The sequence below is a fragment of the Euleptes europaea genome, chromosome 18 (genome assembly GCF_029931775.1).
Source record: "Euleptes europaea isolate rEulEur1 chromosome 18, rEulEur1.hap1, whole genome shotgun sequence".
Classification (NCBI taxonomy): domain Eukaryota; kingdom Metazoa; phylum Chordata; class Lepidosauria; order Squamata; family Sphaerodactylidae; genus Euleptes; species Euleptes europaea.
Window position 1 is genome coordinate 7,323,376 of NC_079329.1, and position 25,256 is coordinate 7,348,631.

Below are 25,256 nucleotides of genomic sequence, written 5' to 3' on the forward strand. Positions count from 1 at the left end.
CTACATCCCAAGAAGCACTACAGTTGGTATCCTTGGTTTTTCCCCCTATCATTTTTTTGAAAAACTATCAGGGAGCAGAATGTTCTCCATCTGTAGGCTGATTTGGCCTGTGCCATCAGATCAGATGTACAGCTGCTACTACAGTGGCTTGACTGAAATTGGATTTTAAATTTATTATTAATTTATTATTAATCTATATTTAATTATTATGGATTGTTGCTATAATCGTATCCCATAGATGGCACTACCTCCTCTTCTATAGCTTATTTTTACTTAAATTTATTGTTATTAATATTGTTAATCTATCATTAATACTCTTAATCTCCCTTTAATTTCATTGCCTTTTACTGATATATGAAGCTGATTCTGTATCAAAATAAATATTGATTGATTGTATTGTTTTTATTTTGTATGTACTGAGCCCCACTTTGGTGGTGAGAGAACAGGCTACAAAAAGAAAACATAAATAAAATAAATAAAATATTGTACTCAGTGGTATTCACAGTAGGGTTAGCAAAATCTTTTCAATTATCTGTTCAGTATGATTTCAAGGCACACTAAACTTTCCCTCCTTCATATGAAGGAGTGGGGAAACACACCTGATTCATGAGATTAGAGTCGCCACTCATGTGGAGGATACGAGAAATAAACCTGGTTCACAAGATTAGAGTCTGACGCTCTTGTGGAGGAGTGGGGAAACAAACCCAGTTTTCCAGGTTAGAGTCCACCTCTCTCAAGCACTACACCACTAAGAAGAGTAATCTGGTCAATTAGGATGAATAGGGCAGTTTGGACAGCATCATACAAGAAAACAATACAATATTAACCCAAACAAATCCATATGAGGGAAATTACATCAGAATTGGTTCTTGTAGGTTATCCGGGCTGTGTAACCAAGACCACGGTTACACAGCCGGATAACCTACAAGAACCAATGAACTCTGACCGTGAAAGCCTTCGACAATATTTTACATCAGAATGCTTTTTTTCCCTGCAATAGGTTGGGGTTGATTATTATCACCCCTGCAATTATTAAATTAGACACAGTAACTTCTACATCTGTTCCCATTCCCTAGAGAGAGCCAGCAGCCATGAGCAAAACTGTTATCCACGACTGAAGGATGCTATTAATATTTCCTGAGTAGTTGAGAGCAGGGGCGAGGAACAGAGAGGGATCCCTCAGTCTGAGCCCTGACACTAAGAAAAACAAGGTTATCATCAAAATGCCTCACCATTCAAATCAGGATACTCAGAGACACTTGAAAACCATGTCTGAGCAGCTGAACTGGTGTCCTGAAGGAAATGTTTCACTTAAGATGGTGGTGTTTGTGGTGGTGGAATTAGTGCTAGTGCCTCTGGCAATGTGTAAGGTCCCTCTTTTTAAATGCCCCATCAGAGATCCTCTTCCTATCCTTCACAAATACTATAATTCAGGGGACATCCTCATTGCTGGCATTATGTCCCAAATCTACGTGGCTATCAATCCAATGACATTTGAAAAATGTCCCTCTGAGGAACTATTCGATGACCTTTCGTAAGAAAATGCACTTTTCCACCCCATCGTTCATGTAGGTTTGAGTGAGATTGAGTGAGGTGGAAATGGTTGGCACTGTGTGTTGTTCTCTCCTTTCATTCTTGATCTCCACGCCTAGGTGCTGTCAGTATGTGTTGACTTCTTCCTTTATACTTTACAGTGTTATTTTACAGTTATGTCTATTACATTAGCCACTTTTCGAGATTTGTTCTGAAGAATGATGTCTGGTCTGTCATCCTTGATATTGCCAAGCAATACTCAGCATTCCATCTGGTTAAGGAACAGATTTGTATTTTGGGAGATATTTTAATCTGAGTGCTCTGAATGTGTAGGAGTCTCTTTCTTTTGGTTTGCATTCTGATGGTCCCTGGGAAGGGGTTTATTTATTGTTTCAAGAATTTGTATGCCTTCTTTCCCTGGGGGAAAGGGTATTCTTCATCTTGTCAGAACAGTAAGGTATCACAAGGTCTATTTTTTCAAATATGTCTCTTCATGTTCTGCTGGTGTCATCTTTCTGATACCTTAGTTATCGTTAGTTATTGGCAGCAATTATGCTGGATTGGAAGCTTTCAGCTTGAAGTCATCTGTTTTCATTGCAGGTTACTGACTCAGAACTACCAGCACATCCTGGCCATAGACTTTGCTGTAAATGAGATCAATGAAAACACCCAAATCTAATCCAACATCACTCTGGGCTTTGATACCTACAAAAGCCATTTCAGTCCAAGTAGGACCCATCTTGCCTCAATGGAACATCTCTCCACACATGGCAGATTCATGCCCAACTACAAGTCTAGTAGAGAGCTGCTCAGTATTCCAATCTACTTGTTAAGTAACATATACGTAGTTTGTGAAATATTTTAATCAGACTGCACTGAATGTATATGAGTCTCTTTCCTTTCCTTTCTGTTTTTGTTTGTTTGTTTGTTTGTTTTTGAATTCTGATGGACACTGGAAAGGAATTTATTATTTTGAGAATTTTTTATGCCTTCTTTCCTTGGGGAAAGGATAGTCTTTATCTTGTCAGAGCTGAAAGATATTACAAAGTATATTTCCTCAAATATAACTCTTCATCTTCTGTGGGTGTCATCTTTAGGGTATCATAGTTATAGTTTTTGGTAGCAATAATGCTGGGCTAGAATCAGATAGAAGAAACCTTCACTTTCAGCTTGAAGTCATCTGCTTTCATTGCAGATTCCTGACTCACAACTACCAGCACATCCTGGCCATGGACTTTGCTGTAAAGGAGATCAATGAAAACCCCAAAATCTTACCCAACATCACTCTGGGCTTTGACATCTACAACAGCTATTTCGATCCAAGTAGGACCTATCTGGCCTCCATGGAACTTCTTTCCACACTGGGCAGATTCATCCCCAACTACAAGTCTAGTGCTCAGAACCATCCAGTCGCAGTCATCACAGGACCAAATTCTGACATCTGCCTCTATGCGGCAGCCATTCTGAGCTTCTACAAGATCCCACAGGTAAGATGTATCCAAGGAGAATGCAACATGAATTAGCCCTTAACACTTTTTTGGTTGTTTAAATATGGTTTGCAGAGAAGAACAGCCAGAGCTCACATGCAGCTTAAAGGTGAAAGGTTGTACATGGAAAATAATGGATTGCATTCCTGTATACTTATGAAATGAAATGATTCATCAACAGAAGTATAGTGTCCAGATCACTTGAAGTGATGGTATTGCTTTACTCTACTTTGGTTAGACCTCACCTACAGTATTGTGTTCAGTTTTGGGCACCACAATTTAAGAAAGATATAGACAAGCTGGAACATGTCCAGAGGAGGGCAACAAAGATGGTGAGGGGTCTGGAGACCAAGTCCTATGAGGAAAGGCTAAAGGAGCTGGGTATGTTTAGCCTGAAGTGGAGAAGACTGAGAGGGGACATGATAACCATCTTCAAGTACTTGAAGGGCTGTCATATTGAGGATGGTGCCGAGTTGTTTTCTGTTGCTCCAGCAGGTCGGACCAGAAACAATGGGCTGAAATTAAATCAAAAGAGTTTCCATCTAGACATTAGGAAGAAATTTCTAACAGAGCAGTTCCACAATGGAACAGGCTACCTCGGGAGATGGTAAGTGCTCCTTCCCTGGAGGTTTTTAAGCAGAGATTAGAGGGCCATTTGTCAGCAATGCTGATTCTATGACCTTAGGAAGTACATGAGCGGCAGTTCATGAGAAGGAGGGCATCTTGGCCATCCTCTGGGCATGGAGTAGGGGTCACTGGGTGTGTGTGGGGGAGGTAGTTGTGAAACTCCTGCATTGTGCAGGGGATTGGACTAGATGACCCGGGTGGTCCCTTCCAACTCTATAATTCTATAGTTAATTCTTTTGTTTATATGAGTGATATAAGATTGTAGAGCCTCTGTACCTCATCTTGGGCTACATTAATGTAAAAGGTGAGTTTAGTTGACAGGTCAAATTATACATTCAGTAATGTGATATGGAAACCACATAAACACTAATTCAAGTTCTGAAATCTCTCACTTCTTTTTTCTAGATCTCATATGGCTCTGCACCAAAGACAGACAGCAACATACAATCTATCTTCTTCCACCAGATGTTCCCAAACCATGCCCATCAAAATATGGGGATTATCCAGATGCTGCTGTATTTTAGGTGGACGTGGATTGGGGTAATTCCTTTGAGTGATGAGACTGGAGAACTCTTTGTACAGGACCTGGTTCCCCTGTTATCACAGAATGGGATCTGCTTTGACTTCATAGTCACAATGCCAGCAATAGCATTTTCCAATGAAATTGCTACGGGAGTGGCTGAGGGAGTTGAAAAATACAAAGTTATCATGGGAAGCACTGCCAATGTTTTGGTCGTACTTGGTGAAATGCAGACCATGATAGTATTAAGAGTTTTCCTCCAACTCCCAGAACTCGAGGATATACCAACTAAGGCAACAGGTAAAATCTGGATTATGACAGCTCAGATGGACTTCACCTCCCTACCCTTGCAAAGAGACTGGGACATCAGTTTTATCCATGGGTCCATATCCTTCGCAATTCACTCCGTGGAACTCTCAGGATTCCAGAAATTTCTTCAGAAGAAAAATCTTCACTCTGAAAAAGATGATGGCTTCATCAGGGACTTCTGGCAGCAGGCCTTTCTCTGTTCGCTCTCCGACTCCACAGTAGATGAGAAAGATGGAGAAATATGCACTGAAGAGGAGAAGTTGGAGGCTCTTCCTGGATCTGTTTTTGAAACAACCACAACTGCTCACAGCTATAGCATCTATAATGGTGTTTTTGCTGTGGCCCATGCTTTGCAGGCCATGCAGTCCTTCAGGTTGAAATCGACAGCAACAGGACATGGTAGCCGATGGAATCATCCAGATCAAGAGTGGTGGCAGGTGACATCCTAAGCATACTCATTTGTTAAGTGCGTTTATTGATTAAAATGGCTGTACACTGCTTTTTCTCTAGGAACTTATGATAGCTAACAAACTGCCATGGGAATAATTTACCACAAAATGAATTCCAGAAAGGATGGGTTCCATAGCATCCCTCAAAGCTTTTACTTGTTCACTCAGACATAAAGCCATCACATCTAAAATTGGAAAATTCATCCCCACCAGGAGATCAGCCTCTGCAATCACGAGGACTGTGTTGAGTGCAAATTTGGTGGTATTATCTTTATAAAGAGTTGTGTGTGTGTGTTAAGTGCCGTCAAGTCGCTTCAGACTCATGGCGACTCTATGAATGAAAGTCCTCCAAAACGTCCTATCTTTGACAGCCTTGCTCAGATCTTGCAAATTGAAGGCTGTGGCTTCCTCTATTGAGTCAACCCATCTCTTGCTGGGTCTTCCTCTTTTCCTGCTGCCCTCAATTTTTCCTAGCATGACTGTCTTTTCCAGTGACTCTTGTTGTCTCATGACGTGACCAAAATAGTACAGCCTCAGTTTAGTCATTTTAGCTTCTAGGGTCAGTTCAGGCTTGATTTGATCTATAACCCACTGATTTGTTTTTTTGGCAGTCCACGGAATCCATAATACTTTCCTCCAACACCACATTTCAAAGGAATCTATTTTCTTCCTATCAGCTTTCTTCACTGTCCAGCTTTCACACCCATACATAGCAATAGGGAATACGATGGCATGAATTAATCTAGTCTTGGTGGCCAGTGACAAATCCTTACACTTCAAATATTTTCTAGCTCCTTCATGGCTGCCCATGAAGAGTTACCTCAAACTATATCCCTTCCCCACTGAAAATACTGATCCAAACATCAAAACCACATGGATTTGAATCTTGAAACGGTAACATCCTACCCAAAAATGAGCAATCACAGCAAAAATTTCTCCACTCAAGTTCAGATCTGTAATTTTAATGATTTTTTTCTCTCAATCCACACCCCGACTCATTACAAATCTTGGTAAATGTATTGGTACCTATTGCATAGTACATAGCAGCTTTTGTGTGTATCTACGACTGAAGCACAGTTCGAAGAGTGATGAGCCTTTGAGGAACACCTGAAGCATTCACTTCTTCCTTCATTTCACTTCTGTAACAGAGCTGTTTTATATCTGTTATCTTTTACAGACTCACTGGTTTTATTATTTGAAAGCTTTATTGGTGTTATGTTATATTAGGGAGGCCAGCAATTGTAATATCCTCAGCAGTCCTCAACTGTATGCCTGGTGGGAAAGCTCTGTCTTACAGGCCCTGCGGAATGCCTTTAGGTCCCACAGGGCCCTGGTGTCATCAGACAGAGCATTCCACCAGGTCAGAGCCAGGACAGCCACACACTCTTAGGGCCAGGGACCACCAGTAGATTATTAGCAAATGATCTTAATGCTCTTTGGGGGGTATACCAGGAGAGATGGTCCCGAAGATATGACAGTCCCAGACTGTGTAACGCTTTAAAGGTCAAAACCAGCACCCTATTTTAATTATTGTATTCATTTAAATGGTTATAACTCTCCTTTGTTGCCAACTGTAATGTTTCAAAGCAGTTTAAAGACTAATTTAGCTTTACCACTGTATTGGGGGCCATATAGAGCATGCTCTGACCTGGTTGGTTGAGGCTAGCTAGATCTCATCAGATCTTGGAAGCTCAGCTGAGTTGGCCTTTTTAGTACTTGGATGGGAGACAACTAAGGGAATTAAGTGATGCTACACAGAGGCAGGTGATGGCTAACCCCCTCTGTTCGCCTCTTGCCTTGAAAACTCTACAGGGTCACCATAAGAGGGCTGTGACTTGACAGCACTTTCCACCACCATATGTTACTTATCCTTATGAATTGGTGTTTCCCTTTATGTCCCCATTTAGCTCCACCACTTCCTGAGAAGTGTTTCCTTCAACAACAGCGCTGGGGAAAGCATTTCCTTTGACCAACATGGGGAATTAGTAACTGAATTTGATATCGTCAACTGGGTCACGTTCCCAAACCAGACATTTCTTAGAGTCAAAGTTGGAAAGACAGACTCAAAGGCTCCCCCAGACAAAATGTTCATCATTCATGACAACTCCATGGTATGGCCTACTATGTTCAATCAGGTAGGATTTGTGTATGTTCTGGGATATGTCAAGTAATTTTCTCCAGTGTTAAAAGAACAGTAAAATATTCTTACCTGGAACTTTATATCTGTGTTTGTTGTGTTGGTTAGGTGAGGTTCATCCAAGCAATCATTTTATCTTTAAATTTTGTTTGGTCAAGCTTTGAAACAAATATTTTATTGTGTATTTGATTGCTATGTTATCAAGATCCTATCTGTGTATTGAAAAAGAAGGGGATAACAAATAATTATATTCAGGTATATAGTAGAGGGCGGGGTTTGGGGAGGGGAAGGACTTCAATGCAATAGAGTCCAATTGCCAAAGCTGCCATTTTCTCCAGGTGAACTGATCTCTATCAGCTGGAGAACAGTTGTAATAGCAGGAGATCTCCAGCTAGTACCTGAAGATTCAATATAAGTCACGGTACAGAAACAGACATATGTCATGTGTTAAGAATACAATCAATATTTACTGGGCATTGACTTCATGCCTAGAAATAAACCAAATGCAAAGTCCAGAAAAACACATGCTTACAATATAACAACAAAATTACAGAATGTAGAATTGCAATTCATTAACAGCACAACAATTGCTCATAGACACAAAGCCTCAAAGTAAGTTGCGAAAGCATCCAAACAGGAACCTTCCATGGTCCGCAGAGGCATATCCGTCTGGTGCAAGGAAGGCCTTGGAGAATTCAAGGTGAAAGGAATAAACAAAGAGGACACAAGACCAGTCGTATTGCATTTCAGCTCCTTTGAAATATTTTTCAAGCATTCAAGGGCGAACTGCGTTAAATACTGCTGGTAATTGCTTTATGGCTGAAAATGAAAGTAACAATGTACAACATGGTATATTTCCTTCATAGTAAATTCAAATTATAACAATAAACTTAGAAAGATTATAAACTAAGTGGCAATATTGTTTACCCAATTGTGTCTTGAAACTCCCCCCCCCCAAAAAAGGGAGTGAGAGTGTGCACAATCTTTCTCTCCAACGGTAGTGAGCTATAATTCTAGTGATCAAGCTAAAAGAATTCTTCCTACCTATCAGAAACATATGCTCTCTGATAGGAGGGGGAATGACTAGAAGAAATAACTAGTCATTCCCCCTACCGTCAGGGAGCAGATGCTTCCGATTGGTAGTAGGGCTGTTGAATTTTTTTTTTGGTAAAATTCTGATTTGGCGAAATTTAGCCTATTTTGATTTGGGAAATGCCGAAGTCCGAACTCCCCTGATGCGGATCCATGGAATTTGGCACTAAGTTCAGAGTTCGGGGAAAAATTCAGCCAAATAAAGCCTTAAAAACACATTTGCACCTTTCAGCGGCTCTGGGGGGCATTTTTGGAGGCAGAGGTCCCACACTTTCAGTGTAGCTTGAGAGGACCCTTCTTGCAAGAACCCCCAAGTTTTGTGAAGATTGGGTCAGGGGTCCCTGAGTTAATGGGCCCGGAAGATGTCCCCCCATCTGCCCATTGGAATAAAGCCATTAAAAGGGATGTACTAAAACGAATGGAAGCAATGGGAGAGGCTGCCCAGCCCATTGAAGATAATGGGAGAGGGGAATGTTGGTTGACTTGTATTGACTCCACTGAAATACATTACAGGGGATGTACTAAAACGAATGACAGGCTAGCCCATTCAAAACAACAGAAGCACCTGCACAGCCCATTGGAAACAATAGGAACCAGCCAGAGAGATAGACTCACTGACCCACAGTTAACTCCACACGAAGTTGACAACTGGTGAAAACAGTAGAAAGCACAGTCCCACACAGAGGCAATCAAGCCCACCCCTCAGCAGAACAGGTAAACTCACCCCCTTTGGCTTCCCCCCTCACACACACACACACACACACACACACACACACACACAGAATCTCCCCCCCACATACACACATATAGAGAATTTTAGAGAAAAGCCCCCAAATAGGTTTTACTGTTGATGTCTTCTTCTCTTCCACCAGGAGCAGGGACTGGGAGTCAGGACTCAGGAGTAATCCAGTACGATTCTAGCAGACTCACACAAAGATACTCTCTGGCCATTTATGCACGGGAGGTTTTGCCTTGGATTTCCCCTCTCTAGATGCACATTAAGGATTGCCTGCTCCCATTCATTCCAATGGGTGGATGGGAGGAACCTCATAACTTGGGATTAATTGCTTTTAGTCAGACCCCCGAGCTGGGGTAATGGTATGGCCCAACTGCCAAGGCAACCAGACCCCTTGGCCAGGGTAATGGTATGGCCCAACGCAAATGTGTTTTTAAAGGCTGTATTCCAATGGGCAGATGGGTAGGGGGACCCCTTCCGGGGCCCATAATTCAGGATCCCCTGACCCAATCTTAACAAAACTTAGGGGTTCTTGCAAGAAGGGTCCCCTCAAGCTACACTGAAAGTGTGGGACCTCTACCTCCGAAAATGCCCCCCCTGGAGCCGTAGAAAGCCACGGATGTGTTTGTAATGGCTTTATTGCAATGGGCTGATGGGGGGACCCCTTCCAGGCCCCATAACCCGGGACCCCCTTAGCCAAACTTCACAAAACATGTAGGTTCTTGCAAGAAGGGTCCCCTCAAGCTACACTGAAAGTGTGGGACCTCTACCTCCGAAAATGCCCCCCCTGGAGCCGTAGAAAGCCACGAATGTGTTTGTAATGGCTTTATTGCAATGGGCTGATGGGGGGACCCCTTCCAGGCCCCATAACCCGGGACCCCCTTAGCCAAACTTCACAAAACATGTAGGTTCTTGCAAGAAGGGACCCCTCAAGCTACACTGAAAATTTGGGACCTCTACTTCCAAACATGCCCCCTCAGAGCCATGGAAAAGTGTGAATGTGCATATGCACCCCCCCACAGGGATCTCTCTCTCACACAAACAGAAACTCTCTCTTTCTCTCCCCGGGCCATGCAGCAGCTGGGCTCATGCACTCAACCGCACCTGATTGGCCAGAAGAAGACCCGGCTTGGCCACCATTGGCCGTCGGAGAATGCTGCTAGTTGCTTACTAACTGACGGTTATGCTGCTGATTCGGAGCCCCCAAATTTGCCGAATTTATTCAGCAATCACCTGAACTAGCTGAATTCTGCTCATTTTCCCGCCTTTTTTAAAATTCAGTTCCATCCGAACTGAAAACCGCCGAATCAGGGGAAATTTGGCTGTTTTTCGGGACAAACCGAATTGACAGCCCTAATTGTTAGGAAGAATTCTTTTAGCTTGATCACTAGAATGATAGCTCACTACCACTGGAGAGAAAGATTGTGCACACTCTCACTCCCTTTTTTGGGGGGGGGAGTTTCAAGACACAATTGGGTAAGCAATATTGCCACTTAGTTAATAATCTTTCTAGGTTTATTGTTATAATTTGAACTTACTATGAAGGATATATACCATGTTGTGCATTGTTACTTTCATTTTCAGCCATAAAGCAATTACCAGCAGAATTTAACGCAGTTCGCCCTTGAATGCTTGAAAAATATTTCAAAGGAGCTGATGAAGCTTTCGTGAAATGCAATGCGACTGGTCTTGTGTCCTCTTTGTTTATTCCTTTCACCTTGAATTCTCCAAGGCCTTCCTTGCACCAGACGGATATGCCTCTGCGGACCATGGAAGGTTCCTGTTTGGATGCCTTTGCAACTTTCTTTGAGGCTTTGTGTCTATGAGCAATTGTTGTGCTGTTAATGAATTGCAATTCTACATTCTGTAATTTTGTTGTTATATTGTATGCATGTGTTTTTCTGGACTTTGCATTTGGTTTATTTCTAGGCATGAAGTCAATGCCCAGTAAATATTGATTGTTTTCATAATACACATGACATATGTCTGTTTCTGTACCGTGATTTATATTGCGCCTTCGTGATGTCTGTTTCCTAAGGTATCCTATTACGGCACAGGTTGCTTGTTTTATTAGTACCTGATGGTTAGCAACCCTACATATTGGTGAGCTAGGAGAATTGTAGGCCAGAAAGATCCCTTAACATTCCATCAAAGCCCCCACTTGAAACATACAATTGAAGATGATCATGGCCTGCTCTGGGTATCTGTGGAAACAGAAAGACTCCCAAAGGTTCCCCCACCCCATTAGATTGGCGAAAGACACTCATAACTACAGAAATTTCAACTGTCCACTACATGCCAAATGTTATCAAAAGTCATGCTTTCATGCTATGCCAACCCATTTTTAACTGTAGCTTCACCAATGATACAATTTTTTTGAATATATAAATAGATATATGAAAATGTGTACATTTAATATGCATCTTTCATTTGGGCCAGGTGCAGCCCCTTTCGGTTTGCAATGAGTACTGTCATTCTGGTTATAGCAGGAGAAAGAAGGAAGGGAAGCCTTTTTGTTGCTACGATTGCCTTCCATGTCCACATGGGAAGATTTCAAATGAAAAAGGTAAGAGATCCAAATGTCGGATGTATTGGTTGTAATTCAATATGTACACATGCATATGGACACTCAAAGCAATCCAAAGCAGGTCTACTCAGAAGCAAGTCCCATTTGATTCAGCCATGCTTACTTCCAGAAAAGTGTTCTTAGAATGGGAGCCTCAGCTCCTAGTTGAAGACATTCTTCTTCATTCCGGGGTTTTTATTAGAAATGGAACAATGTTCGATATGCACAGATATGCAACCGCTTTTATGGACAGTACACACAGTTGACTGAGAAGAAAGGAAACAAACAGCACATCCAGACATGCTATAGGCAACAGTATAGTTTGTGATCATTTGAGTGTAACAAAAAGACCTTTGGCACAATCTCCAAAACTCTGGAGCGCTTTGCAGGCACCACTGAGCCTAAATTCTTCCTGATATTATTAACCCAGGTGAAGTCAGAAAACTTGGTTGTCTGACTTCAATCGAGCAGCACTTTTTGAATATTTTATCCTATTGCCATGACTCTGCATACCATTTCCATTGACGGATGCGGGTATTTTGTTTTTCAGATACGGATGAATGTTTTTTGTGTCCTGAAGGACAGTATCCCAACAAGGACCAGACTTTATGCCTACCAAAAGATATAAGCTTTTTGTCTTATGGAGAACCTTTGGGGATCAGTTTGGCCACTGTTGCTCTTTCCTTCTCATTCATCACAGCTTTGGTGCTCGGGATCTTCATCAAGCACCGAGACACCCCCTTAGTCAAAGCCAACAACCGAGATCTCACGTACACACTCCTCATCTCCCTCCTGCTCTCCTTCCTTGGTGCTTTGCTGTTCATTGGTGAACCTAAGAAGGTGACCTGTCTCCTTCGACAGACAGCTTTTGGCATCATCTTCTCAGTGGCTGTTTCTTGTGTATTAGCCAAAACTGTGATTGTGGTTCTGGCTTTCATGGCCACGAAGCCAGGATCCAGAATGAGGAGATGGGTAGGAAAAAAGCTGTCCAGTTCCATTGTCCTTGCATGTTCCCTTTTACAAGCTACTATCTGTACTGTGTGGTTGGCAACATCTCCCCCCTTCCCAGCTTTGGACATGAACTCAATGACTGATAAAATTCTTACTGAGTGTAATGAAGGGTCAGTCACCATGTTTTACTGCGTTCTGAGTTTTCTGGGCTTCCTAGCCACCATCAGCTTCACCGTGGCTTTCTTTGCCAGGAAGTTACCCGACAGTTTCAACGAAGCCAAGTTCATCACTTTCAGCATGTTGGTCTTTTGCAGTGTGTGGGTCTCCTTCGTTCCCACCTACTTGAGCACCAAGGGCAAATCCATGGTGGCCGTGGAGATCTTCTCCATCTTGGCCTCCAGTGCTGGATTACTGGGCTTCATCTTTTCCCCAAAATGTTACATCATTTTACTAAGATCTGACCTGAACAGTAGAGGGCATGTAATGAAAAAGAATTAAGTTTAATGACTAACTCCATTTCAGAATAGTACTTGGTGTAGTGGACTTATGTTTTGAGCAGGCTGATGTATCTGAAGTCTTCCCTCTGAAACTCTTTCCACAAAATCTGTATTTGGCTATTCCATCAAATATTGTTAATTATTTTTTAGGGGTTTTTTTGTCCTATTTCTGTTTTTGGCCATTTCTGTTTAGTATTTTCCACTTTACCAGTAAATTGTCTCTAGGTGTGAAAATTGTAGCACTTGTATAATTATTTATTGCATCCTTTCATAAAGCGGCATTTGACAAATCCCAAACTGACTGGAAAGTTTTTCCCTTCATACTCAACATTTCCAAACTGGGGAATGAATACATCTCTAATGAACAGAATTCTGCAATCTGATTTTTTTTAAAAAAAAAAAACTAAGAACCCAAGATTAACAGGGAATCACTGTAGTATATTTATCAAAGCAGGTATAATGTTATCTGTTAGTGTTGCCCTATTCTGCCCAAGATTAGCCTAGATTGGGGACCTCCATTTTGAAATAGGAATGATTATTTCTCCAGTGCATGAAAAGTCTTTCTGTTTCCAGCTCCTTTTGGAAAGATGTGCTGCCCAATATCAGTTTGAACAAACAACAGTTCTTTGAAAGACCAGTTGTGGAATTGTTTCCTTAACTGTTAATTGGGACACCTTTGAGGAGGTGCCTCCTGGTAGGGCCTCAACCCTGAATTCTACCCCACACTTTATTTGTTGCATATTAAATCTATGACAATAGTGATTACTCTTTATTTCAGTTGTGTCCTTTGCCAATCTCTTGGGGCAGGGAGCTCTTACCCTGCAATCTGCACATAAACATGATATAATTAAGTAAAAATGGCAAAGCTGAGGATAATCCATAAAACAAATCCTCATGTAGATATTAATAAGGAATGAGGAATGACAATTTTTCTTTCTTCAACATCACAGAGATCATGCCTGTAATTATCGAGTTAACTATGATCACTTATACATCTGCTTCCTCCCTACTGAGACTACTAGCCACTTGCTGAAGTGTTATCCACAACAGAAAGATGCTACTAATATTTCTTGAGTCATCCAGAGCAGGGACTTAGGGAAGAGAGGACTGCCACAGGCTGATCCCTGAGAATTTAGAGTACGCTACCCAAACCACAAGAGAGCCGAGTGAGGGATCCTTCAAGTCAGACTGCTTGGGAACACTTAACTGGCAATGCCCTCCCAGCTGCATTCGATTCCAGGAGGGACATTTTCACTCAAGATTATGATATTTCTGGTGTTGGTACTGATGCCATTGTCTGTGACTGTGTGCAAGGGTCTCATTGTCAAATGCCCTATTAGAGATCCCCTTCGTATTCAACACAAGTACTACCAAACCGGAGACCTCGTCATTGCTGGCATTTTATCCCAGATCTACATGTTTATCAATCCGATCACGTTTAAAAAACATGGCCTCTTTGAGGAACTCTTTGATGACTATGTGTAAGCTACTGTGTATGATTCATTGGGGAGGAGAATGACTGCCATGGTGTTTTACTCTCTCTCTCCTTTCAGAAAGAAGAAGAGTTGGTTTCTATGCCCCACTTTTCTCTAACGTTAAGGAGTCTCTGATCCCACATCAGACACCTTGTGAGATAGGTGAGGCTGAGAGAGTTGAGATAAATGCGACTAGCCCAAGATCACCCAGCAGGCTTCATGTATAGGAATGGGAAAAGAAACCTGGTTTAGAGTCCCCTGCTCATGTGGAGGAATGGGGAATCCAACTTGGTTCTCCAGATTAGAGTCCACCGCTCTTAACCACTACACCAAGCTGCTTAAATCATGATTATACTCATTTCCCCCAGTAGCTGTGTGTCTTCTGTAAGAAGAGAATCCAGTATATGCAGGCAATCAGCCTGCAAAGGATCTAATTTCCCAATCCTCTTCTTGTCATCAGTGTTAAATATCGTCAAAAGATTTACTGGTGAAGGTGACTCGTGGTACTGTGTTTCATGTTACATATTTAAAAATGATTCTGTAAGTATTCTTCGTTTGTAGGGGATTGTCTTGTGCTTTCACAACATCTTGAATTATTTTTTCTGATAGCCAGCTTAGCGTAGCGGTTAAAGACTATGAAATCCAGGTCCAAATACCCACTTTGCCACAAGAGTTGGCTGGGTGCCTTGGGCCAGTCAGACTCTCTCAGCCAACAGCACCTCACAGGGTAGTTGGAGGAAGGAAAACCAACGTATGCTACTCTGACTTGCTCAGAAAAAGGGCGGGGAAAATGAAGCAAAGCAAAGCAAAATAAAGGCAGCATTGTGTGGGGCGATTTGCTTTAGGCTGTTCGTGTTACTCTATGCATGATCTGTTCTTTGGAACAGATTCCAAAGCAGTGCAGCAATATGCTGCTGGTTCAAGAATTTTAAAATGCAGGTATCGGCATTGCAATGATTCTGATGTAGATATAAATTTTGAATCCCTGTTGAAGATGTTTTGTCATAGTAGGTCTACCTAAGAGTTTGCATTTAAGGTCTTGGGTACTTCACTGTTCTAGCACAGTGTAGTGGCTAAGAGCGGTAGTTTTGGAGTGGAGCGGTGGAGAACTGGGTTTGATTTCCCCACTTCCGTCTTCGGTCTGGGTAGCTTACTTCAAGAGCCTCTTCTCCTACTCTGTGGAAAACCAGGGTCTTATACCTGTAGCACCTTCTATTTTGCTGAATTCCTGGCCAGATGTGTCTCCTAAGGACATTAAACCGCTCATTGATCGCCTACGCTCAGGCAAAGCCCCAGGTCCTGATCTAATTCCCTACGAACTTTTTAAAGTCAACAGCGAATGGTGGGCCAACATTCTTGCTCCTGTATTCACACAAATTAATGCATCAGGAGCTATTCCAAAATCTTGGAGACATACCATTATCGTCCCAATCTTTAAAAAAGGTCAGCGCTCTGACCCAAGCTGTTATCGTCCAATCAGCCTTTTGTCTTGCTTAGGCAAATTGTATTCCTCCTACTTATTAAAGAGGCTGTTGGACTGGGTTGAGAGTAATGATATCCTTGGCTGGGAACAGATTGGCTTCAGAAGGGGTTGGTCTGTCATGGACCACTGTTTAGGGCTCTCCCATCTAGCCGAGAAATATTCCTCCCCCCGAAATGGCACCCTTTATGCGGGTTTTATGGATCTTAAGGGAGCTTTTGATACCATCCCGAGGGAGAGGCTATGGTTGAAACTATCACATTCTACTATGGATAGGAGGTTACTATGGCTTATCCAGCAATTTCATACTGACCTCACAGCTCAGGTTCGCTGTGGCAACCAAGGAGAACTAACCGAGCCTTTTGAACTGGCCAAGGGAGTTAGACAAGGTTGCCTCCTTGCTCCTCTCTTGTTTAATCTATACCTGAATGATATGGCAACCAATTTCTCAGAGGTTTGCCACCCCCCAAAGCTTGCAAGTCATCCCACCCCGATTCTACTCTATGCTGACGATGCAGTTCTCCTGTCCCGCACAAGAATTGGTTTGAAAAGATCTTTGCAAACTTTTTCTGAGTACTGCTCTAGGGAAGGTCTTAAAATAAACCATCATAAATCTAAGATCATGATCTTCACTAAGAGGAGAAAAATGCCTCTTTTTCGCTGGGTATTAGATGGCTTTGAGGTTGACCAAGTCAAGGAGTTTGTTTACCTTGGCATTCTGTTTTCCCATAACCTAAATTGGAATGCCCATCAAAAAGCAGTGTCCAACAAAATTAAACCTGGGGTTGGTGCTATTGTCAATTTTTTTCACACCAAAGGTGGCAAATATATTCCAGGGGCTATTCAGGTTTTTAACCTGAAAATTACCCCAATTATCCTCTTTGGTGTTGTCATCTGGATTACAGCCATCAATGAATCTATAGATCGTCCACTGCTTCAGTTCTTACGAAAACTCCTAAATGCCCCTCGATGTGTTGCTGGCGTTACTCTTCGTTCCGAGTTTGGCCAAATGTCACTTGAAGCTAGGGCGTGGTTGGCCGCCTTTAAACTCCACCTTAAACTGTGCTTTAGCACGGAGGGGTTCCTAGCTTCTCTGAAGCATGACCCTTTCAAACCCTCATGGCAAAAAATCTTAGATGAGAAACTGGCGTTGCTGGGCTTCTCGCAGGATATGTTATCAGATCTTGGGAAAACTGAAGCTTTTGCCAAAATTAAAAAGCGCATTAAAGAGCTCGATTATAACAGCACTACTTTTCGTGCTCGTCGCGTCTGTTCATCCCAGTTCTTCGGAATACCCCCTCCACGTGGTCTGCCTGCCTATACATATTATCTGACAACTCCTCGTCTCTGTAGAGCTTTTTGCTTGGCTAGAATGAATGCTAATCCTTCCATGGTAATGCAGGGCAGAATTCTGAATATACCATACTCAGAAAGGATCTGCCCTTGCTCTTCTGGCTCTATTGACACATTAGCCCATGCCGTTTTGGAATGCCGCTTTTACGAGGAACTTCGATCACACTATATTCCCCCCCTTTTAATATACAAATCCAATGCCTCTGTGACTGACATAATGCCTTTTTTACTAAGCGACAGGGACCCCAAGGCTACATTGTTAGTGGCAAGATTTGTTTCAGTCCTTATATCCCTCCAACACTAGATATATGCTGCTCAAGATCAATTGATCAAGGAGCTTCTAAGGGATAAAAGGAAAGGAAAGGATTCTCCACTTCTCCACATGAGCGGTGGAGGCTAATCTGGTGAACTGGATTTGTTTCCCCACTCCTACACACAAAGCCAGCTGGGTGACCTTGGGCTAGTCACAGCTCTCTCAGCCCCACCTACCTCTCAGGGTGTCGTTGTAGGGAGGGGAAGGAAAGGTGATTGTAATCCTGTTTGAGACTCCCTTAAGTGGTAGAGAAAGTCGGCATATAAAAACTAACTCTTCTTCTTCTTCTTCTTAGGTTCCTGACTCAGAACTACCAGCACATCCAGGCCTTGGACTTTGCTATAAAGGAGATCAACAAAAAAAACCAAATCTTACCCAACATCACCCTGGGCTTTGATATCTACAACAGCCATTTCACGTCAAGTTGGACCTATCTTGCCTCAATGGAACTTCTCTCCACACGGGGCAGATTCATCCCCAACTATAAGTGTGACACGTGGAACAATCCAGTCGCAGTCATCACAGGACCAAACTCTGAAATCTGTCTTCCTTCAGCAAACATCCTGTACACCTACAAGATCCCACAGGTAAAACATGGCCAGGGAGAAAAGTCTTTAAAAAAATGGTATGCACACAGAAGGTGTGTGTAAAAGGCCAAAACACATCTGATCAGATTTTGGTCAATTTATTCTATTCCTTGTCTCTATCATCAACCAAAAGGGAACTATGCAAACATGGCCAGAATGACTTTTATGAGGAATCCTACCTACAATGAGTCAATAGAACAGTTTAACGAGAAATGGCAATCATTTTATACCTATATGTTAGTGAATTAATAGAAAAATATATTATAAGAAACTACAATTAGATAAATGTAAACATATTAGATCAATGAAAATGTTTGATAATTATAGTTTGAAAATTTAAAATGCTTTTGAATTTATTATACCAAAAATATGCTTGTCTACATCTTTTTCAGATTAATTGATTTATTTAAACCTTTATTTACTAAAGAAATCACCTCAAGCTTGCATGCTTTATACAAACGAAATTCTTGGTTTAACCGTGAGTGTAGACTACTCAAAAGAGCAATAACCAGGAAACATAGAGAATTCAGAAGGAACAATACTATTTCAGCTTGTCTACATCAGACGGATTTCCCTTTTCCCCTCCCTTCTTTCCTTTTTGTATCCCGTATTCAAATAAAAAATAAAAAAACTATTTACAAAAAAAAAAAAAGAGAGACTGCAGCCAAGAAATAAAGAGGAGATTGAGACTGGGAGGGGCAGCCATGAAGGAGCTAGAAAAGATTCTGAAGTGCAAGGATGTGTCACTGGCCACCAAGATCAAGTCAATTCATGCCATCATATTCCCTATTACTATGTACGGGTGTGAAAGCTGGACATTAAAGAAAGCTGATAGGAAGAAAGTAGATTCCTTTGAAATGTGGTATTGGCCAAAACACGTCAGGTCAGAGTTTGGTCAATTTATGTACAAAAACCAACTCTTACGTGTTGGTAATATTTGTAACTATGTTTGTGCTTTTTATGAATCTTGTATTTAAGCCCTGTGTTTTTAAATACAACTGTGCATAATACATAATAAAATAGATTTATTGGTTGTTATATTAGATAGTGTTAAGCTCCATCCCTTTGATTTGCCACATACACAGAAAAAAAATGAACGTCTCAGAAAAAATACTGGCACATCTATTGTGCCGTGTCAGTGTAAAATTCAGTATAAGGCAGAGAATGTATAACATCCCTTTGTACTTGTGAAATGAGAAATATCATGGTTATTCCCTTTTCATTGGTGAAGCCAATGATATGAGAATCTTAAGTTTCTACTTCTCCTTCTGTCATAATTGTGATGTCAGTTGAAATAGGTGAATACACACATTCAACAATATTGAGTACAACACGCACACATATAACCTTTAGCCAGGAAACCTCTCTTTACCAGAACTCTTTTTAAAATTAATTTCTCTAGGTCTTGTATGGGTCTTCGCCAATAACTGACAACACAATCCAATCAGTTTTCTTGCACCGCCTGTTTCCAAGTGAGGCCCATCACAATAGGGGGATTCTCCATTTACTGCTGTATTTCGGATGGACATGGATTGGGGTGATTCCTCTAGATGATGAAAATGGAGATCGGTTTGTACAGCATATGGCTCCCATGTTTGCCCAAAATGGTATTTGCATTGACTTCATAAAAAGATCCCCAGAAATGACATTTTCCAGCGGAATTGCTACTATGATGACAAAGGGGGTTGAAACATACAAAATTGTCATGGGAAGTAGTGCCAGAGTTTTGGTCTTACATGGGGAAATTCAGACCATGATTGCTTTAAGAGTGCTCCTCCAACTCCCAGAACTTGAGGATATACCAGTTAAGGCAACAGGTAAACTCTGGATTTTGACAGCTCAGATGGACTTCACCTCCCTACCCTTTCAAAGAAACTGGGACATCCGTCTTATCCATGGGGCCATATCCTTGGCAATTCACTCAGTGGAGCTCTCAGGATTCCAGAAATTTCTTCAGGAGAAAAATCTGAGCTCTGAAAAAGAAGATGGCTTCATCAGGGACTTTTGGCAACAGGCATTTCTGTGTTCGTTTTCCAGCTCCACAGTAGACAAGAAGGATGGAGAAGTGTGCACTGGAGAGGAGAAGCTGGAGGCTCTTCCTGGATCTGTTTTTGAAACAATCACCACTGCCTATAGCTACAGCATTTATAACAGTGTCTATGCTGTGGCACATGCTTTCCAGAACATGCAGTCTTCCGGAGTCAAACACAGAGCAATAGCAGTTGGTAGAAGACTGGATCTTGGAGAACAACAGTTATGGCAGGTAGGATTATAAGTGCACTGATTTATTCATTGTGTGCTCACTGTGGTCCTCTGGAAAAGCAGTCTGCAGTGGAAAAATCTGCCTTGCAGGGAACTAATTTTCATTGTAGGCAATTCCCAATCAGTACCTAAGTGACCAGCCAAAGCCTGAACAACCTCAATATACTTGGCCACCTCACAATGAAGAGACAGACAGCCATGTAGTAAAAGTGGTTACTACTGTAATGGTACATAAAGGCTTTCTATACACCCTTCATACAGGGATGTGAGACAACAGCATAGGATGTAGAACGTGTTGGTGGAGGAAGGATCCCCAAGCTGGGTGACACAGGAGGTGTCGATGGCAGTGGGCCCTGCTAGACACATTCGGCCCTCTCAGAGAGTCCACCTAAGGGGATGCTGATTCTGGCCTTGAGGAGGAAGCTGTAGACTTCTGTTCAGAAAGCAAGGGCTTATGATCCATCGTTCTGAACTGGTCTCTCTCTCTCTCTCTCTCTCTCTCTCTCTCTCTCTCTCTCTCTCTCTCCCTCCCTCCCTCCCTCCCTCCAATTTAGCTCCACCACTTTTTGAGAAGAGTCTCGTTCAACAACAGTGCTGGGGAAAGGATTTCTTTTGACCAAAATGGGGAATTAGAATCCGGATTTGACATTGTCAACTGGGTCACGTTCCCAAACCAGTCTTTTCTTAGAGTCAAAGTCGGAAAGACAGACCCCGCCAGTCCCTCAGATAAAATGCTCATCCTTCATGAGAATATGATTGTATGGCCCTCTATGTTCAACCAGGTAGGATGCATTTATGCTTTGGGATATGTCAAATCATTTGCTCCAATGTTGACATTGTAGCTCAAGGTTCTGTTGATTAGATGTCCCTCCAAGTTGCCACTGACTTATGGAGACCTCAGCAGGAGACCTCCGAGGCAAGTGAGATGGAAAGGTGGTTTGCTGTTGGCTTTTGATACCAGCAATCATGATCTCTTTCTGGATCACCTGTCGAGACTTGGACTGGGAGGCCTTGTTCTGCTGTGGTTTTGGCCCTACCTTGAGGATAGATTTCAGAGTTTGGTGCTGAGGGACTGCTGCTCTTTCCCTTGACCTTTGGCTGATGGGGTTCCCCAAGGTTCGTCTTGTCCCCCATGCTTTTCAACATCTATGTAAAGCTGCTGGGAGAGGTGATCTGGAGAGTTGGGCTGAGCTGCCACCCAAAGGCACATGATCCTCAGCTCTATCGCACAGCAGATCCCTGAGAGGCTCAGAAAACCATGATCAGATGCCTGGAGGCAGGGTTGGAATGGATAAAGGCTAACAAGCTGGAACTGAATCCTGATAGAACAGAGGTTCTACTAATAGTGGGAAGTTCTAACCTGGGAAATGGGTTCTCTCCTGTTTAAGATGGGTTTTCACTCCCCCCAAAAGAGTAGTTTCATAGCTTGGAGGGTGACAATATGTAAATATGTGTAACTAGTCAGCAGTTTGAACAGTAGATTAGACTGATCTAGTTGACAGCTAGTGTCATGTGACTGAGCCAGCCCGGACCGGCTTGAACGGCCGGAAAAGGGAATTTCCAGTATGACTCACAGTGACACAGCAAATGTATGTGATTGGTCAACTGTATGGCTGTAAATATATATAAGTCCATGAAATACGTGCAGATGTGTGGTGGTGGAATTATTGATGTATGGTGGAGCAGTTTTTTGGAGAAAACTGCATTCTGGACTATGTAAATACTGTAAATAAATTGTACATAGCAGTACTGGTGTGGACTGAATTGCTGCCAGGTATACTCCTGCATTCCAGCTCAGCTGCGTGCTCCTGGACCTGAGCCCCCCCCCCCAATAGCAGCGGCTGGGGTGCCTTTCACCAGCTTCAGCTGGTGAGCCAGCAGCAACCCTTCCTGACCACAAAAGATCTAGCCACTGTAGTGCATGCCCAAGTAACATCTTGCTTAGATTACTGCAATGCACTCTACGTGGGGCTACCCTTGAAGAATGGCTGAAATCTACAGTTCGTACAGAATGCTGCGGCCAGAGTGTTGACTGGGGTAGTTGTAAGGACCCTATCACTGCACTCTCGTGCCACCTGCACTTGCTTCCATTTGCCGGATGACTGGGAAATAGTAGATGTCACCCCAGTTTTTAAAAAAGGTGTCCAGGGGAGATTCAGGAGCTATGGGTGAGTGGGCAGCAACATGGCAAATGAAAATCAGTGTGGCTATGTTTAAAGTGATGCATATTAGAATGGAAACAATCTTTTTAAAAAAACATTTGCTGAAAGGCTCAAAATTGGCAGAGAATGGTATTGAAAGTTACCTTGGTATTCTCTTAGAGGAGGAGGAGGAGGAGGAGGAGGAGGAGGAGGAGGAGAAGAAGAAGAAGAAGAAGAAGAAGAAGAAGAAGAGGAGGAGGAGGAGGAGGAGGAGGAGGAGGAGGAGGAGGATGCAGCAGCAGCAGCAACATAGCTTTTAATACCCTGGTTTTCTCTACCTTAAGAAGGTCACCCAGCTGGTTTCGTGTGAAGGAGTGGGGAAACAAATCCAGTTCATCCGATTAGCCTCCGACGCTCATGTGGAGGAGTGGGGAATCTAACCTGGTTCTCCAGATCCGATTCCACTGCTCCAAACCACCACTCTGAACCACTACACCATGCTGGAAAATGCTGACCCTGCATGTGGCAGCGGTGAAAAAGGGAAATCCATGCTAGGAATTACTAGAACGCTCCCAGGGAAGTATGGCAACTTTACCCGATTAGTTTCAACCTTCAATTGTACATCAAAAGCTCTCCAGAATAACGATGTCAGGCCACACCATGCCAAATCTGTTTTTCTGTGGTTCACATCAAGGACGTTTGAATTCTGAAATAACTATTCAGAGAATGAAGACCATCTTCTCTTCCATTTGTCACAGGCACAGCCTCTTTCTGTTTGCAATGACAACTGTAATCCTGGCTATAGTAGGAGGCGAAAGGAAGGGAAGCCCTTTTGCTGCTATGATTGCCTTCCATGTCCAGAAGGGAAGTTTTCAAATGAGAAGGGTAAGAGTCTTAAGCATCCGATATATCAGTTGCAGTTAAGCATGTGCACATAATATTGTATGGACAACATCTCCCTATCGTTAAATGCATTTGTTCACAGTTCAGTGATAGGGATCATCCCCCAAGGGAAAAAAGTATGATATATGTAGGTCTGTACATAGTTTTCAAAAAAGTACCTTAATTGACTGAAAAGAGGGGGAAACAGCAGATCCAAACAAGTTGCAGGTAGAGATCTAGTCTGTGATGTCTTGAGTGGACGAAACGTTCCATGCTCCTCAGAGTGAAGATCTGGTAAGCTTCTGGGCCCTCATTGAGCATATATGAAATGCAAAGTTTAATCTTGTCTTTCAGAATTCAGCTTAACTGTTCCCGTTCACAAATCTGTCATATTGTGAGATATTCTGCATAGGACTTGTGAGCATTCAAAAAGATCCTTTCTTTTTCAGATGTGGATGAATGTTTTCAGTGTCCTGAAGGTCAATACCCAAACAATGACCAGAATGTATGCCTTTCAAAAGATATAAGCTTCTTGTCTTATGGAGAACCTTTGGGGTTCAGCTTGGCCACTGTTGCTCTTTCCTCCTCTTTCATCACTGCTTTGGTGCTCGGGATCTTCATCAAGCACCGGGACACCCCCTTAGTCAAAGCCAACAACCGGGACCTCACCTATGTTCTCCTCATCTCCCTCCTGCTCTCCTTCCTTTCTGTTTTGCTGTTCATTGGCCAGCCTGAGAAGTGGACCTGTCTCCTTCGACAAACGGCTTTTGGCATCATCTTCTCAGTGGCTGTTTCTTGTGTATTAGCCAAAACTGTTCTTGTGGTTCTGGCTTTCATGGCCACGAAGCCAGGATCAAGAATGAGGAGATGGGTAGGGAGAAAGCTGTCTAGTTCTATTGTCCTTGTGTGTTCCCTTTTACAAGCTGCTATCTGTATTGTGTGGTTGGTAACATCTCCCCCCTTCCCAGCTTTTGACATGAACTCAATGACTGATAAAATTCTTATTGAGTGTAACGAAGGGTCAGTCACCATGTTTTATTGTGTCCTGAGCGTTCTGGGCTTCCTGGCCACTATCTGCTTCACTGTGGCTTTCTTCGCCAGGAAGTTACCCGACAGTTTCAACGAAGCCAAGTTCATCACCTTCAGCATGTTGGTCTTTTGCAGTGTGTGGGTCTCATTCGTTCCCACCTACTTGAGCACCAAGGGCAAATCCATGGTGGCCGTGGAGATCTTCTCCATCTTGGCCTCTAGTGCTGGCTTACTGGGCTGCATCTTTTCCCCAAAATGCTACATCATTTTACTAAGATCTGACCTGAACAGTAGAGGGCATGTAATGAAAAAGAATTAAGTTTAATGACTAACTGCAATTCAGAATAGTACTCGGTGCAGTGGACTTATGTTTTGTGCAGGCTGAAGTCTTCCCTCTGAAACTCTTTCCACAAAGTCTGTATTTGGCTGCTCCATCAAATGTTGTTAATTGTTTTATGCTTATTTTTCTCCTATTTTATACCATTCATGTTTAGTATTCTCCACTTTCCCAGTTAATTGTCTCTAGATATGTAAATTGTATCATTTGTATAATTATTTATTGTATCCTTTACATAAAACGGAATTTGACAAATCCCAAACTGATTGCAAAGTTCTTTTCTTTAAACTCAACATTTCCAAACTGGGGAATGAATATATCTCTTCTGAACAGAATTCTGCAATCTCTACTTTTTAATAAAAAAAAACAAAGAACCCAAGATTATCATGAAAACACTGTAGTATATTAATCAAAGCAGGTATAATGTTATCTGTTAGTGTTGCCCTATTCTGCCCAAGATTGGCCTGGATTGGGGACCTCCATTTTGAAATAG

At 42.4% G+C, this 25,256-nt stretch overlaps 2 protein-coding genes across 2 annotated transcripts; both read left to right on the top strand.

The window, feature by feature from the left end:
• The first annotated feature begins 1,223 nt into the window (after positions 1-1,223).
• LOC130490313 (vomeronasal type-2 receptor 26-like) lies at positions 1,224-12,905 on the top strand. The gene is made up of 6 exons (XM_056864142.1): positions 1,224-1,534; positions 2,843-3,020; positions 4,053-4,913; positions 6,833-7,060; positions 11,330-11,456; positions 12,007-12,905. The coding sequence occupies exons 1-6, from the start codon at positions 1,224-1,226 to the stop codon at positions 12,903-12,905; spliced, it is 2,604 nt and encodes an 867-aa protein (XP_056720120.1).
• A 1,286-nt stretch (positions 12,906-14,191) lies between these two features.
• LOC130490314 (vomeronasal type-2 receptor 26-like) lies at positions 14,192-24,745 on the top strand. Its single transcript, XM_056864143.1, has 6 exons — positions 14,192-14,385; positions 17,935-18,112; positions 19,515-20,375; positions 20,929-21,156; positions 23,274-23,400; positions 23,847-24,745. Exons 1-6 carry the CDS (start codon positions 14,192-14,194, stop codon positions 24,743-24,745), a joined length of 2,487 nt encoding a protein of 828 aa, XP_056720121.1.
• The last annotated feature ends 511 nt before the right edge of the window (positions 24,746-25,256 follow it).